Below are 17,310 nucleotides of genomic sequence, written 5' to 3'. Positions count from 1 at the left end.
CAGTGTGTAGCTCCAAGAGTAGTTTCTCTATTGTTGTTACACACCTGTGTCATTTGAAACATTTGAAGAACAACTGTGTCTGCTATGGCAGGGCAACAAACATTGTTGAACTATTTTTGTGTGGGAACATATTTCACAGGAGTTACAATACCTCTCAACAGTCAAACAAAAAATGAACTCAGGGTTTTCATGCTAAATGCTGCTTGTAGTGACAGGGTACAGCTTATCTTATGCCTAATTAAATGCCAGCATATTGTTGGCAGGAACAAGAAAATGTGTGATATACAAGTTTTATGCCAAATCGTGCTTTTTTCCTGTTATTCCACAGCAAATGTCCCAAGGCCAGCAACCAGTCTGCAACCCAGCTGTTCTGTGTATCAGGAAAATATGCAGTGTCCAACTTTAGTGTTTTTAGAAGTAATATAAACATGTAGCAGTATGTAACGCAAGCTGAATCACAAACCAGTGCATGAAATGTCTTTCCCGAATCCAAAAACCTGGTGGAGGCAGCGAGGTAATTATCTTAATACTGTTTACTGCATTCACAGAAAATTACCCCTCTGAAGTGACTAATCTGTTTGCTGCTAGCACGATGTGCATTGTCAGAATAGACTGTTAAGATGGATTTTTCAAAATTATACAATTTTAATGAGCTGATAAGAGCATAACAATAGACTTCGGATGAGACTCTCTCACTAGGCTGGCAACTGCCAGAATGCTGTGACCACTGTAATGGAGAAAATAAGGAAAGGAATGGTGTTCATAGCTTACACATCCTAAGAAGCCGTTTACCATATCCTATAAGCAAAGCTTTAATCCAGTGTTATCTCCAGTGCTCCTGAAGGACATGAAGAGGAAAAACTAGGATATACGCCAAAGCATGACAAAGATGCATAACCCTTATGTGGCTGCTTTACTCATATCGTGTTCATCCTGGGAAAAAAGTGCCCACTCGTTCCCAAAGTGGATTATCACAGTAGTTTGCCAGAGTGGCATAACTGGAATCACAACAATCTCATTCATAGCAATAATTAAGCTAATGCCAATTAAATAATTTTCACTTTGTTTTTTTAAACTCTTGTTTGATTTCCTGTGAATTTTAAAAGAGCGCTTTTTATAGTAAATTCATAAAAAAAGGAAAGAAATTTCCATTAAAAGCCAATGAATAAAAGATGTCGTAGCGTGTAAGATGCGCTGTTAAAAACATGTGGGGAGACATAGGAAGTCTACACTCTCTCTCCTCTATCAATCACAATGTAAATGTACAAAAGCATTAAAGCAACTCGGGCTGTATAAGACAAGGCTGTCAAAAGTTCAGCGAGATCGTGAGGCAACATCAAAACGTCATTGTGCAAAGTTCAAACTCATGTAACAATGAGAAATTTACTAAGCACTTTTAGCTGCATTCCCAGCACGTGGGTGGAGTTGAATGGCCAACTGATTAGTTATTAATGCCATGAGATGAAAAGTGACAGAAGTGAAAATAATTGGTGGGATTTCAAGGCTGAATTTAAAAAAGTGAAAGTCAGTGAATGGCTGACAAAGTTCCTTAAAAATGTCCATGTGAGTTTTTGGAAACTGAAATTGTCATGCCTTTTTCTGAAAATTGTATTTAATAACAGCTGCCAACAAATCTGGAGAGCATGTGCTGTATTGTATATTACAGTGCAGGTCATAATATGTAAGTGGTACAAATTATCTGGAAATATGTGGAGGCTCTGTTCTAGCTTTCATCCACTTTATCTTGTCTGAATGACAATTTTTTGAATTTGTTGTTTGCCATGTTGTTCCTTAAAAGCAGAAATGTTTTAGGCAAATTTCTCAAACAACTGTAGTTTTATTTTTTGGTACCTATCTGTCATTAGCACCCCTTTTCCTAAAAACACTGGCTTTTTAAAACACTTCTATTAACTGAAAAAAGAGTTTCTGGTGCATGACCACACAACAACTCTACCTGTTCTCCTTCAGTGAAGACCTTGTTTCCAAAACTCCAGGAAATTGTAGGTGTTGGGTCACCGGAAGCCTGACATGTCAGGGTGACTTGATCATCAAACTCTGAAGCAGTTTGGTTACTCAAGTAGGTAATGTTGGGTTGGACTAGAAGCAAGACAGAAACTGTTATTAGAATTGGTTTTCTAGACACCTCATAAATGTGGGTACCTTTGGTTTAATGCTCCTTCTTCAACGAGAAGCAGCGGGGTAATTTCAAATATTTAATCTGTTTCTTTATTCTTTTTTAAACAGCTAATAGATGCTTGACATTTATTAACAGCTATTGCCACTAATCCACCTGCCCTTTTTCTATTAACTGGGTTTAACGGTAGAGGCGGAATAATTCTGAGGTTCAAATCACCACATAAACTCATCAGCTGCTGGCCGATGAATAAATGCAATCAAATGATCACGTCACTGTGAATGACACATTTGACATGGCCATTTGATCCATGGCTGATAGAGACGTTTCAGTATTACTGTGGCAAGCAATACATAGTGGTTTCATATCCCACTTAGTTATAACAGAGCCACAAGACTACATAATTTCCTCATAAAGAGATACTGCACTTTATGTAAGGAAAAGCTGCGTAAGAGTGTGCAGCAAATGCCACAAAGTACAACAAAGAAATGTCAGAGATAATTAAAAAAATTAAAAACAGTCGCCTGTTCTTTATGCTAAGCAAACCATCAGCAAATGGAGTCACTTTCTTACCAAACACGCTTAGGCTGACTTCCTCCGCTTTCTCTCCCGCCTTGTTCTTGGCGATGCACGTGTAATCTCCTTCATCCACTTTGGTGACATGTTTTATTAACAATTCTGAACCATCCTCATTGAGGCTGTACTTATCGCCGTCTTCAAGGACAACACCGTTACTGTAGCAAGGGGAAAAAAGAGGAAAAGACAAGTGTCCGCGTCACATGTATTTACTTGCACAACTTGAGGAGCCTACGAATAAGTTTCTAAACTCACTGACAAAGAACAGTTGGGGTTTTATCTACTGAAGCAAGCAGCTCGCAGACAACAAAGGCTGGCAGACCAAAAAACGCTGTCCTGTGCTCAGTGCTTCTAAGAACACCTCCAACATTGCCTCAGATTCTGTTTGCCTTTGGTCTCCTTCAGCCTTGTTTTTAAGAAGGTCATACACCAATTGTATGATGACGATGCTTCTTTTAGATTTCAGAAAACACTCCTACTCTCAGGAGCCAAACTTTCACTTGAGGTTTGAATCTCTCTTTTTTTTTGTAGTGAATTAAGTGTTCGTAGACCTGGAGTAGCAGCATTGCTCCAGCAGCCAGACAGTGAATGACAGGCCTGTCAGCAACTAGAACAAATAGAGCTTTACCCCTATGTTTTTTTTCACCGCCTCACCCATCTATCCTCCCAACAACCTTCCTGTCCATCTTAACCCTCTTCTAGCCAGGGCCTGCTTCTTCCTCAGGATCACACATTAGATCTGCTGCACGAAAGACAGCTGTGAGCGGGATTTGAGTTCAGTCATCTTATTTACTCATGCAGCAGCAATCATACTTTGTCTAAAGGTTTCTCCTCACAGCAGCGGTGCTGCTGCATTCAGACATGAATGATGCACCAAGAATATTAACGTGCACTGAGCAAACAGCTGCATGGAAAAAAAAAAAAGGCGTTTGGGCTAACGTCCTCGATTTCCTCTCCCGAAAACATACATTTGCGCAAGTCTGTGGTCATCAAATAAAAATATCCTATTCCAGCACACACATGCTCGGTGCATTGGTAAGTTAATGTTTAAAATCATTCCTAACTTAGTAAACCTCCTCTTTAAACACCAGAACTTAATTAAACACAAATCAGGTATCAATTTTTGAACTACTACCAATTAGCGGTTGCTAAGGTGCATATACACTTTGTTTTCACTGTAGGTTTTATTCTGCTTGTTGACCTATTCATAATCCCTATAAATATATATTAACAAGTGTCATGTAAAAATTAACTTTATCAAAAGCAAGCCTGCATGAAAGGAGTCAGAGACAGAAGAATAAAGGGGACTGACTGGTAAGCTATGAACAGCAAAGTCACAAAGGTCACTCTACTGTATGCAGAGATTTATTATTTCCTTATTATTACTGTGTCCAGCAGCTGGAGAGCTGGAGAAAAAAACAACAGAGATACCCCGACCACTGCCTTGGGTAGCGCACATCCTGCTAAAGGGTAGCCTCGCACTTATAAAAATGTCCCCATTACCATTGATGCTCCTTGCTGCACAAAAGATAAAAAACCCTGAGGTCCTTTTTGATTAGGAATGTTTGTAACTAATTGAACTGACCTGTAAATATAAATTGCAGCCATTAGCGTAGCATAACAAATTCCTAATTGCCATGGAATCAAGTTTCAGGAAGACTAATCTTATGCAGATGTGGCTCCATCCTATCAACCCTTTATCTAGTAAGAGGCAAAAACACATGACTCATTTACCCTTTTACTGTGGACGTTATTACAAGGATTTTGATCATTAAGGTAAAAAGCCATCAGAATATCTCTCCATATCATTGTGTCATAAAATGGACTGCTGAAGTGAAAAAGCAAAAGGTAACGGTATATAAATCTCCCGCTCGCTAATGAATACTAATGAGTGTGACTTATAATGAGTTTCCATTGAAAAGCTGGAATTAATAAAAGCCCTCTATGTGCTTTAAGTACTAGTACACTGTATAGTGCATAGTTTGTCTTCCATTGCTCTGCTGCAAATATCATTCATCTCAGCTTAATCTTATCAGGCTGCTTTTACCTGCTTGGCAGATTGCCACTTAGAGAGAGGGGAGGGGAGGGGGGGGGTGTCATTTGTATTGACTTCAGTGTTTCTTTTTGGTTTGTCTTTGAAGTTCTGGACCTGAGAAGGATTACTGTGCATCAAGCATAACATTTTGTAATTCATAATTATTCCTATCATTGCTCTAACTAATATTGCTTGTTTAGAGGTCAAGAACAAGAGGATCTGAACACGAAAAAAAGAATAAATAAAATGCTTCATTTTTTGTGGAAGCTCAAAATTTCTCCTGATGTGATCCGGGGTAAATCTGAACTCTACTCGTCACAACAGCCAGATAACAAGATTGAATGACGTACTGTGCCCAAGTCACGGTGGGTTCTGGGAAGCCATCTGCATCACAAGCCAGTAAAGCTGATTTACCAACGTCTGCTGTAGCGTTGACTTCTGGATGCCTGACACGGATGGTGGGAAGCACTGAAAAAGATGCAAGATTAATTTGAATTTCAAGTAACTAATGTGTATTTATAAATTATATTTAAAGAGGTTTAATCTAGATATGTGGTTTCAAAACCTATAAATGATTTTATTACTTCTTTTTGCACTCTCTCTATAAAATTAACCAAACACTGAAAAAACGTTCACAAAAAAAAAAAAGGACCCCTTTTTGGTTTGACTTGTTTTAAACAACTACCGAACCCACATAGTGATAATGTAATTGTAGTAAAGTTTATCCAAAATGCACTTCAAGTTTCCTCCATTGAGTCGTGATAAAACAGACTGGACGTTTCAACATAGCTGAAATGAACATATTTCACACACATATAACGATATTTCCCATAGTTACACGTCTATTTCTTAAGTTAGTCAGAGGGTTTGAAAATAAAAATTCAATTATCCCTGAAAATCTACAGAGTAGTTTTTAAGAAGTGATATTTCCTCAAGAAAATTGCCCAAAATAATTTTTTTAAATATATTTTTCTAAATTCTTCATCCTGACAGTTAAAGGACTTTGATATTTAAAAGCAATTTGGGGATAATGTTGCTACTAAAGGTCAGAGCATCTGCAACATTTTCTGAGAAATCTACAAATTTAAAACCAATTTCTCGTCATTCTGGTTTGTAGTTGTTTGAATATGTTTCTCTAAACCAGAAACTTGAAAAAGATGGCTAGATGATCTGACTAACTATCTAACTATCAGCAACAAAAAAGTTTTAAGGGTTTTAGAGCCATCTGGCTCATTACTGAACCCTGCTCTGTTAAGCCAAAACCACACATTGATAAACAGCAGGGCAGGCAGAGCATAGAAGGTGGTGTATACACTGCTTACCGTTAACAATGACCTTCATAGTCTTGAAGTCAATTTCTCCCCTGGCCATGACACGAGCCTCACAAGTGTATGTGCCCTCATCTGTCTTTTTAATGCTGCGGATCTGCAGATGGCCATTATCCATGATCTTAAATCGAACTACAAAAAAAAGGACAAAAAAGAACAAAGGTTCAAGATTGTGAAGATTACATTCTCAACAAAACAGTGGGACAAAAGAAACTTATGATTTAATAAGTCTTCTATGAATTAAGAGATGATCATAAAGTGAGAGCAGTGTGAACTGTATGCTTAAATGAAACACCGAGACAGGAAGTTGGGGCAAGATTAAGAAAATCCTTCCTGGTAATCAAATTATTAGATAAGAGAGCTTCATGACTCTCTGGCTACAGTAAACATATTTTATCAATGTTTTAATCAAGCCCAGATCCCTGACCAACTGTTGCACCTCTAATTAAACAATGCACAGTAACACAGTGAGCTGTCTTAACAGAAACCTGGTGTTATTTTTCACACATTATTGAGAAAAACTATCCAGCACTTATTAAAATCCACAATTTAGACACTACACAGGGGACTTTTTTTATTTACTTTTTGTTGACGATCTGCATGTTATTAATTTTAGTAATGACTGTTGCCTCAATAAAGTGACGTGTTCTTCCTATCAAGTTTAAGAGTTATACAATTTACTGAACAAACAATTCCACCTCAGTGACTCCTACCACATCACACCACGAATGGAAGTGAAAAATTTACATAGTGTATAAAAAATAAATGACTGAAATGTTCAAAAGCTTTTAAAGTTTAATCCAAGAGTCTAAAAGTTAAGAAGAAACAAAGCTTTTGTTAAACAGCTCTTATTCAGGTCACCGTGACACATTTTAGAAGGAAGAGTTACTGTTGGGATTTTTAACTCTGCAGCTTGCAGCACAGGGTTAGGTCAGCTACTGCACTGAAGAAAATTGCATAAGCAGTTTTTAGTTTTCAGTGTCGGTTACAATTAGTGGCTTTTCCAGTGAAAAACACATTCCTTGACAAGAATCCAAGAACAAAGGCAGGCTTAGCACAACAGTGTGGTGACTCCAGGCTCTCCAGCGGTCACCGAGGGAGGGGTTACTTTAAGGTTAAAATAGGCCCCGGTTCAAGTGTGAAACAAAACCCAGACTCCTGTTTTATGTCCAGCTCCCACACTAGATCCTAGTTTTTCACTGAACTTGCTAAGCCATGGCTGTTTTGGACCAATTTGGTCAATGCTCCTCCCAAGAAAGAAGCTATTGACAGATTAAATGATTACCAAATATTGTACATGAATTTAAGCCCTCCTCATATTTTTGGCCAGAAGGGACCAAATGCTGAAAAGCTCATAATTTCATCTTACACAGAAGACAGCTTGGATTCACAGCAGCTACATTAGACTAGATTTTTTGCCCTTTTCTGGCAAAAAGTTCAGCAACACTTACAGTTTTATATGTTCGGTGTGTGCACACTCACAGTTTCCTCCACAGCTGAGCTAAACACCTTTGTTCTGTGTGCTCACTGGCAAAGCAGAAATGGTTCAAAACACAGGACAAACAACAGATAAAGGGATTATAATACAAGAAGAGTTTGAAAAGTTTTTATAGAGTTTTGAGTGTTTTTTCCCCTCTTTTTCCCAGTGTTTTTTGATATACTAACGTGACATATGGATAAAATAGATGTTCCACAACGTGTAACAATTACATCAAAGCTACATCTCTGATCACCCAAGCGCAGTGAGAACAAGACCCAATTGTGTACATCAAACACCTCTAACTCCTGAAACACAAAATTCCTTTGTTAAGAAAGAGTTAGAGGTTAAAAATGTTGTTAAAATGTATGTATGTGTGTATTTATAAAGATAAGAGTATCCTGATAGCTGAGCTTTTTTTGGGGGGGGATCTTTTTTATGCGTTTCAGGATTTCCTGCTTCCAGTTTTTCTATTCTTGTGGGTTTATGATTATTATTATTGTTCTTGCCTCCCCACTCTTCCTCTGTAATGTGTTTACTATTAGTTGTCTTTTCTGTGTGATTAGGGCTGTTTCCTGCTTTACTTTAACAGTTAATTTTCTCTGGTGTTTCAATTCGGTTTTGAGCCTCTGTTTGTTTGATTTTTCTGCATTACTTTCATCTACATTTCCTTCCTCTGCCATGTGTGTGATCCGCAATCGGTGTGCAGTGTATAAAGAGCCCTTTCCCTCTCTTTGTTGCATTGTCTGTGTTTTTTATGCTTCTTTTTCTCCTCTCGTGCTGTCCATTTTCTCTTTTGGATTCATTCTCTGGCTTTTTTGGATTCCATCATTTTTCTTTTAAATTTTCTGTTGGACTTTATATGAAATCATAAACGATTAAAGCTCGCTTTTTGTTTGAGATCTCTTTCTCGTGTGCCCTGGGTGTGGGTCCTTAAGTCTGCACTCCATACAAAATCAGACTGACACGTGAGGAGCAATAGTAAGATCTCATCACTGTGAAAGAGCAGGCATCAAAGGTGTCAGGTATGACCTAAAGTCAGAACATGAGATGGAGGTGGTTTGCAAACTGTTTATGCACATGAGCACCAATGATGGTCAGACTTAAGCAACTTTTGCTTTTGTGGCTGAACTTTACTTCATCATTGCCAAAACAGATGCTATGATTACGATTTGCAAAGTAACAAAAAATCTGATTCAAAACTAGCAAATCTGGGTAGGTCTTATTACAGTTTTTTTGTTGTTATTGTTGTTAATGACAGCAGAAGCTTTCTTAGATTACACTTTCCTTCCTTAAAAAAAAAACATGCCGAGTTTTTCAGATTTTTTTTTTAACTATAGTTTTCCTTTATTTGGCGAAATTAAACTCAGGTGTGCCCTCAGACACATTTTCTAGTGACAATAACCACCTCTTGCTAGGCCTAAAAATACAATTTTCATGTTCACGCATCATCTATGAGGTCTAAAACTACTTTCCAATGGAAAACGGTTGGCTTTGTTCATAGATGATGGGCAGCAGGAGAGGGAGATGAGGAATAGTGTGGCAAATTGATTGGAAAGCATGAACTGGCAAACAGCATTGGCAGGGAGGTAAGGTGGCTGCTCACAGAGTTAAGAAGATGGAATGGAAAGGCAGGTTGGAGGTGAGAAAGCAGCTAAGCAGTGGGGTGTTTTTTTTTTCCCTCTTTTTCTTTTTTTTAAACTGACTCACCATCTTTGGCAGGTTGGATCTTGGAGCCCTTGTGCTTCCAAATAATAGTGGGTGGTGGTGAACTGACAACATCACAGACTATGTCAGCATCATCACCCTCGATGAACTCCTGCGGGTTGGGAGCACTCTCGAACGTGATCTTTTCTGTGGGGGAATGCACATATTACACATTTATATAGCTATATATGTATTAACACAGAGAGTGACATTTGTAAAGGTGAAAACTTACACATTTTCAATTTCAGTGGTTCACTTTGGTGTTTATATTACACATACCAAAGTTTCCAATAATTAGGTCAGTATATGTGATATAATCCCCATGAGCCAAAAACTTCAGAGTGATCTAAATGCTCAGTTTCCAGTATGTTATAGTTCAGTTCTTACTATGGTCATTTCAGTCGCACAGCCCTGGCTGGGAGAACAGCAACCCCTCACACCTGCTGTTTAAATCTTCTGTTTATGAGAGGGGCAGCCAGTCGGAAGAAAGCTGGCTTAAAGGGACGGGTGCTTAAACGGCTGGTTTCATACAGTGGATAAACTCAGGGTTTGCACCAAAGTCCAGCTTGCCAAGCTAGACTGAGAATAACAGTATGGAGCTGGAAATCAGGTTACTTTTAATAATATAAACACTGTCTCTCTCTCTTTGAAATCCATTACTCAAAGAGAGCGTTCATAGTGGCTGAGTTACTACAGTTTATGCAGTAATGTTGACTAGCAACATGTGAAAAAATAACACTCTTCACTGGTAAAGTCTGTAAAGACTGCAAAACCAGGTCACACTTACGGAAGATCTTTACTTGGACAGTGGCCTGGGCTTCCTTGTCTCCATCCTTTGCCACACACTTGTAGATGCCAGCACTGTCCACGGTGGCGTGGTATATGGTGAGAGTCGACGTGGCTTCATCACTGCGGCTCACAAATATGTCTGCCCTGTTGGGAAGGATCTTCTCACCGCTGGGGGCGTACCAGTCTATGTCTTTAGCATCTCCTACCACTGAAAATAACAAAGTAAATAATGAGATAGAAAAGCAAAACTTTTAAGAATTTCACAAGTGGCCTGTAAATAATAGTCAGAACCTATAGGATTGCAACTGAAATCTGTTATCTTGTTTGGTGCTTTTGATGTTTTGCATTAGCTTAGATATGCAAGAAAAGATATGACTCTGAGCATGAACTTGTAGAGGATGCCATGGGCCTGTTACATCACATTACAAAGCTAGCGTGTGCATCTTAATTTAAATTTAAACTTAATTCACTGCAACGATCACTGCACTGCGTGATGACCCGCGTCACGGACAGCAGTCGAGGGGAAGAACTGTCATCGCTGGCATTCATATTGTTCACATCTGTTCATGTTGGAATAAAGTAGTTGTAGTTCCTTATTTCCGTGATGAATGCATATGTGGAGCTGATTAAGGTTTGAGCAAGACTTTGCTCTCATGAGAAAATGTGAATAAAAATTGTTAAAAATGAATCGTACTTGAACAGAATATATCAAAAGTGAAATTAAGAATTCGTGGTTTGAAGATTGTTTGGAAGCATTATTGTGAAATCACAATCTGTTTTCATCCAGTGTATGTTATGTAAACCCAAAGACTAAACAGACGCAGCAAAACATAAAAAGGGAGATATGAATTATTTCTGTTTCCTCAGTAGGATTATTCAGTAGGAGGAAACTTTGACTAAAAGAAAAATCAAACAACGTTTCAACATTATTCATCTTTTTACAAACAGTAGTACAAGCAGAGGCAGTTTTTTGTTTCCCTGAAAATTATTAATACTATCTCTACTCTCGAGGAGCACAAAGAGCTCTAAATTTATTTTGACACCCTTTTCAAACGGAGGAATTCAAGTTCAAACTAATGCAAAAATTTCTTCATAGAACAAAGAATGAAATCACTTAGTACTTAATGTCAAGGCTTCATATTCCACGCACAGACACCCATCTTTGCTTTTAGGGCTTCATTTTTACAGAAACATTCTGCTAAAAGCAGTGAAACAACAGGTCGTTAGTGGGAGAGAAGTGGTTATTTTTTCAATATAATTACTTTTAAGGGGAAATTTTGCACAGATCACAGAAACAAAACCTAAAAAATCAAAAAGAAAAAAAAAACCTTGATTGCATGTAGTATTCCTTAGAGTAATATGCCAAAGAAAATCTTGACTGGACTTTGTAATTCCTGTGAAAAACATTCCACCACTACTGCTTCCATAGGAATTAAGAGGGTATGTAGCTGCCAGGTGCTGAAAATCAAATAGACTTGTTGACTTGAATATGTGCAAGTGTGAGCACCTCTGTAAAAGGAGAAGTTTTGTCACTTTGCTGCTCTGGAGCATTCAGCTGTGAGTTAACACATTGCCATGATATTCCCAGGAGCGGACATCTCAGCAAATTCACCCCAAGATCAGACCGTGCAATGCTCAGAGAAACTGCATCTCGGATTCTGCAGGTCTCAGCCAACATGAGAAATATTAAAGTTCATGACAGTACAAGTATGGGATGTTTGGAAGTGTTCTTTGGAGAACTGAGAAGTGGAGATGCTTTGACGTAATACATAGCACCACAGTTTGCAAAAAGCAAATACAGCTTATCAGCACAAACACCTCAGAACAACTGTCGAGAGACAAAGTCATGTAGAGCAGCGGTCCCCAACCCCCGGGCCTCGGACCGGTACCGGGCCGTGAGAGTTGAGGCTCGGGTGTGAAATGTATGGTTTTCAGGGTTTTTATCGGTTTTCAGCATTATTTTGTTATCGTTTTTTATCGTTAACACAGTTTTCCTGGGTCTTTTCACGTGTGTTATGAATAAATCTTCTTTTTTCGGTACCGGTACTAGTTTTATTTTGTTGTATTTATCTGCGACACCTTAAAGGCCGGTCCGTGAAAATATTGTCAGGCATAAACCGGTCCGTGGCGCAAAAAAGGTTGGGGACCGCTGATGTAGAAAATGATTATTTCAAGTTAGTCCAGCTACAGCTGGTTCAATAAACTATTGACTCATAAGTCCTATGAAGGTAGCTGTGGAGTGTTTTGAAGTTTCTATTTCAAATTCAAGAAAATGCAATGCATTCATTATCCAGCATGATTGTAACTCACATCAACCTGTGCTCACGGGATAACAAGAGAGATGCTTTGAAACTTTTCATACTGGACGACCCCTCATAATGGCTATGGGCATGCTTTTAACTCAGTCCCCGTCAGCTTTGTTTTGTAGTGTAGAAGTAACCTGGGTTAATAAGACCAAATGAATGAATAATCTCTACTCAGAAAATTAGGACATTATTTAAATGTAAGAAGATGTTCTATAATGGCAGACTGCAGATCTGTCTTTTGTAAGTAGCATCTGTATCACAGACAGGCTGACAAATGCACAGAGAGAATGTAAGACCTCTATCTCATTATCTTTTCATACCGCACCTCTCTCCCACCTCTTCTATGCCTTATTTCTTACATGACTCAGATCTCATCATCCCACCACCTCCACAGAATAAACTCGTCAATTTATCCTTGTGATCTTTTTCTTTTTTTTCCTCCACCAGTACACCAATCTCATTATTTACCCTAACTTGTATTACTTTCATCAAATTACCTCAATAAATACTGCCAATATTGCTAGATGAGGTGACATTTGCATCAAGCTGTGTTAAATGAGGGATGTAGAAAGATCACTCTTACCTTCGCAGATGAAAAATTTGGAATCTCCTACGCTGATCTCCCCTTGTGGTGGAGTAATTTCCACCTGAATGGCAGCTGGGTGAAGAAAAAAAAGACAGGACAAAATATAAATTAGTCTCTGGTTCAATTGAAAGGAACGGTGACACGGGGCTGAGACACAATAAGGCAAGACTCAAAGTGAAATGGCCATGCCTGCTCAAAGGAACAACCATGTTCAGGCAAACACTTTGAAACTCTGGGATGTAATTTCTATGCTCACTAGAGTGCAACATCTCAATGTGCAAATGTGTTTGAATTTAAAGTTGCACCCACAAAGCAAAGGAACTCACAGTTAAGAAGAAATAACATGTGTCTTTTGTGGCGTATTTATTTATTTTGCACTATGTTGTGAACTGAAACCTGCACTGCTGAGCAAGGACACGTTGGTTCTGGAATTTGCTTTCCCTTATTTATAGTTTGCGATTTACCCCTAGGAAGCAAAACTGTACCTTTTGCTACGAACACTTCCATTTTTGTTGTTAGTGAATTGTGTATCTGATTTCCTCTCTGACACTTGACACTCAAAGCACAAAGCTGGCAGCTGAAGGCAGCATAAACGAAAAAGTAGCAGAGTGAAAGACAAACTGAACTCTTAAAGAAGGACAAATCCTAACTAAATTAGGCGAGACGCGGACTTAACATTTGTTTGCTCACCTTATAAAAACGACCTAACTAAGCCACTCCGAAGCATTCTTGCATCCCGACTTCTGTTTACAGACGCTTAAGAATACATAATACCATAAAGGCTCTAATGCACATCTTCTCTCAGCATCAGCTAAAGCTACAATGACAGAGATGAGATTTAAAAAGAGAAGAGAGAAACGCTTGCGTGCACCCTAACAAATTTGAATTGATTTTCAAAGGCTTGATCAGCTAATCCTAACTCGCCAGTGCTCCACTGTACTACAAGGGATCTGATGACTTTTTAGTGTGACATGGTTTAATATATGACTCCTATCTTCAATGATATGTGGCACAGGACTGAAGCAAAGCCTGTGAAGTAGAAATACCACAGAATCGTGATCGGAGCTTGACAGAGAAGTCCCGCGGAGCCTCCAGCATGTCGCCACTTCACACAAATGAGTGAGTCAGTCTCAGCTCAATTCTCACCGGGAGATTCATGGGAATGGTTTGCGAGGACTTGCCATTCATAGACAGGTAGCCAACTATCATCACAGCACAATGTGGCATTGTTTCGTAATGCTACAGTTTTGCCATTGCAGAAAAACCTGCATGACTAAGAAGATAATGTCACATCAAAGACCTTTGTTGCTCTTTCTCTCCTACACACATTTTATGTGTAAAGGCATCATCATTATGGTGTGAAGCTTTACCTCAGCCATAATTCTGGAGTGAGGAGAGTGAATACCGCATCCAGATACACAATGTGCTTTTGTGTTTAGAAGCATTTTGAAACCAATATGGTGCTCAGTGTTTTGGCCAACCGTATTTTCTTCTTCTTTTTTTATGTTTGACTAAAACATTTCAGGAATGCTCTTAAGGGTCCAAAATGTCCTTTCATTATATTTACACACATTGCAAGACACTGTGAAATGCATGGTCCACATGAGCAGTGCAAAGCCACAAATAAGAACAGCTAAATTATTAGGTACACAGGTGTTCGCAAATCAGCCAATCACATGGCAGCAACTTGATGCATTTAGGCAATGCTGTAGATGAGATAGATAGGTAGAGAGGTACTGGCATAACTATGCTACTCGTCAAGAAAATGTAAACACTGGTTCTTAAATTGAACTGGAAACAAATGCTGTAATCATCATGGTCAAGGACAGTCATAAATATTGATTTCATACATGTGTTCAAAGTGTGAATAATATTCCCTTTATGCCTTGGTCAAGAAGTCACACAAATATTGATTTGCAGTAAAACACTGCATCTGCCACGTGAATGAACCAGCCTTTGTTCCAAGCCAGCACGCAGGCTGTAGGGGCATGAAAAACCACTACCCCACAGTATGTTTGCTTTTAGAGGCTGAAGGTAGATACAAAGACAACAACATATCCATTTCCTTCTCTCATCTAGTACGATCCCAGATACCATGCTATACCCATGCCTCCTAAGACTAAAACCACTGGCCCAGAACCAACTGATCATATCTGCAACACTAAAGACAACAAAAAGGAGTTCAGGCGGTGTGGGAAAGATAGCTATTCCCAGATCCACTTTCTCAGTCTATGTGTCTAAATGGGCACTTGTGCAGTATCTCCAGAATGGAGTGGTGGCTGAAAGTGTCAAGCAAGTGTCGAGTGCGACTGTGTCTTTGATGAGAGCTGATCATGGAAGTTAAAAATAAAGATTTAGTAAAGGTAAGCCATCAGGTTTAATCACTGCACAAATGTGAGTTATGACATGAGATCGACTGAGAGGAAATTGCACTTTCAAAGGTGGGTACCAGTAAGTATACACCAAACACTTTGCGCTGCACACAACAGCACAAAGATTTGCTGATCATTTGTCTCACTTGCCATTTGCAATATTGTAAAGAATCTCCCCTGGCCCACTATTGTTGTCAAAGACACAAACATAAAGCTGCTGACAAACTAACTACAAAGTGAATTATTTCTCTTTGTAGCAATTCGTACCTAAGATTATTCATATTCATCTCAACGGCATCAAAATATAAGGCAGAAGCTGAATATTCCATGAGAGCCAGCTCTGAGAATCAATCAAATCAGAATCGAAATCAAAACTTGATTACCCCGGTGCCAGATGGGTAATGTTAAGCTTCTGTTCAGAGTAATAAAAAGCAGCGCAGCACTGCTTCAGTCACGAATCTACTGGTAAAGAAATTCAAGTGAGGGGGATGACTCCAGGTCTGATCTATAGTATACAAAACTAACTGTGAAAGAATTGAAATATGTTATTTAAACAAACAAAAATAAAAAGGTGTGATTTCAAAGAGCTGCTTTTTTAAAGATCTTGTTTTTGAAAGGTGTAATGAGTTTTCAGAAAGGGATTTTTATCCTGCAGTTGAATGCGGTTCCTAGATTAAACCGTTTTGCAAGGATCAAAAGATTACACAAGTAACTTAATGCTAAATCAATGCTGGGGTGAGACAAATGCAAAGCACACCCAGAACACTCAAAAGTATCTGATTGCTGCAATTTGGGCTCAAATTAAATGCTCCTGGGAATTTTAACTGCATGTGCAATTTGCACTTAGTGTACATCTAACGATATCATCCAGATGCCCTTAAACATAAAAGATATTCTTCATAAAAAATTTTAATGTTAAAATAATCCAATATTAGCTTCCATTACATTTATGGGCACAATAGAAAAAGGGAACAATTAAATATTTAGGCATAATTTAGTGGCACAAGATAGCATTACATACCTTAAAAAAAACAAAGAAATCTGCTTTATGCAGCTAAATATACAGCATGCAGCATAAAAGCAAAAGTGATGTGTTGTAGATTAAAAGCAAAGAAAGAAAGAAGTGCTTGGTTTTGTGAGGAGAGAGCTTAGATAAAGGATGAAGCTATCTTTGCCCTAACATGCTCTCTCATGACACCAATCTAATACCCATCCTCTAAGCCTGTCCCTCACTTCCAGTCCTCTAAAGACTCATAAACCTCTCTGTCTACTCTGAAGAGTCTCCCTTTAGTCTTCCTTCGACTCCTAACGCACACACACAATAACCACATCACCTTGCTTTTTAATAAACAGAATTTACTGTCACTGCAACTGCATATTTTCACAGAGATAAAAGTATACTGAAGGTAAGCTGGGCCGAAAAAAAAATTCTATAAATGAATGTAAATTTAAACTTCAGAGAAACACTGGTGGTAGAAAGATGCTGTATAATTTTCACAGTTGCAATCAGATGCACTGCAGTATGCACACATGTCTTCCATTCTAGCAACAATTTTTATCTCGGAGCTAAATTAAGCATTATGTCTCTTTTTAGAGAAGCATGTTGTAGCTAATGAGCAGACCAGAGAAGTTAGGGGCTTAACTTCAGTCAGCCTTAAGTAACAAAAATGAGGACTTTTTCCAAAAGTCTTAAAACTTTAAGTTGTCCAGATGGACAAGTTTATAAAAGCTGCTATTTAGCTTTTAGTTACAGATGTATGCTAGGCTGGACCTTTCTCATTGTGGAGAATCTGAGCAATAGTTTAAAGCTCATCTACTTCAGTCCAATATTAATAGTTTACTGAAGTCTGTTGCTAAAAGATTTGTTAGGCCAGTCATCCTGAACATGTGCTACTAAGTAAACTAGCTCACTTAAGTGCTGTAGAAACACCAGGTAAATGTTTTTAAACGTTTCTGATTCATGTCATGTATTTCTATTACAACTGTGATTGTCCTATTAA

The 17,310-nt window shown here is 38.5% G+C and overlaps 1 protein-coding gene across 10 annotated transcripts in view; it reads right to left on the bottom strand.

Annotated features, from left to right (window-relative positions):
- ncam1a (neural cell adhesion molecule 1a) overlaps window positions 1-17,310 on the bottom strand; it is a 259,254-nt gene that overhangs the window by 63,016 nt on the left and 178,928 nt on the right. For all 10 annotated transcript variants that reach the window (XM_063485231.1, XM_063485233.1, XM_063485234.1 and 7 more), the window contains exons 2-8: window positions 12,936-13,010; window positions 10,045-10,254; window positions 9,261-9,404; window positions 6,068-6,205; window positions 5,096-5,213; window positions 2,708-2,868; window positions 1,955-2,097 (exon numbers count right to left, since the gene is read on the bottom strand). In XM_063485231.1, the coding sequence (XP_063341301.1) occupies window positions 1,955-2,097; window positions 2,708-2,868; window positions 5,096-5,213; window positions 6,068-6,205; window positions 9,261-9,404; window positions 10,045-10,254; window positions 12,936-13,010 (989 nt within the window). The remainder of the gene's footprint in view (window positions 1-1,954; window positions 2,098-2,707; window positions 2,869-5,095; window positions 5,214-6,067; window positions 6,206-9,260; window positions 9,405-10,044; window positions 10,255-12,935; window positions 13,011-17,310) is intronic.

This window comes from Pelmatolapia mariae, linkage group LG10_11 (assembly GCF_036321145.2).
Source record: "Pelmatolapia mariae isolate MD_Pm_ZW linkage group LG10_11, Pm_UMD_F_2, whole genome shotgun sequence".
Lineage (NCBI taxonomy): Eukaryota > Metazoa > Chordata > Actinopteri > Cichliformes > Cichlidae > Pelmatolapia > Pelmatolapia mariae.
Note: the sequence above shows the minus strand (reverse complement) of the source record. Positions and strands in the feature narration are given on the sequence as shown.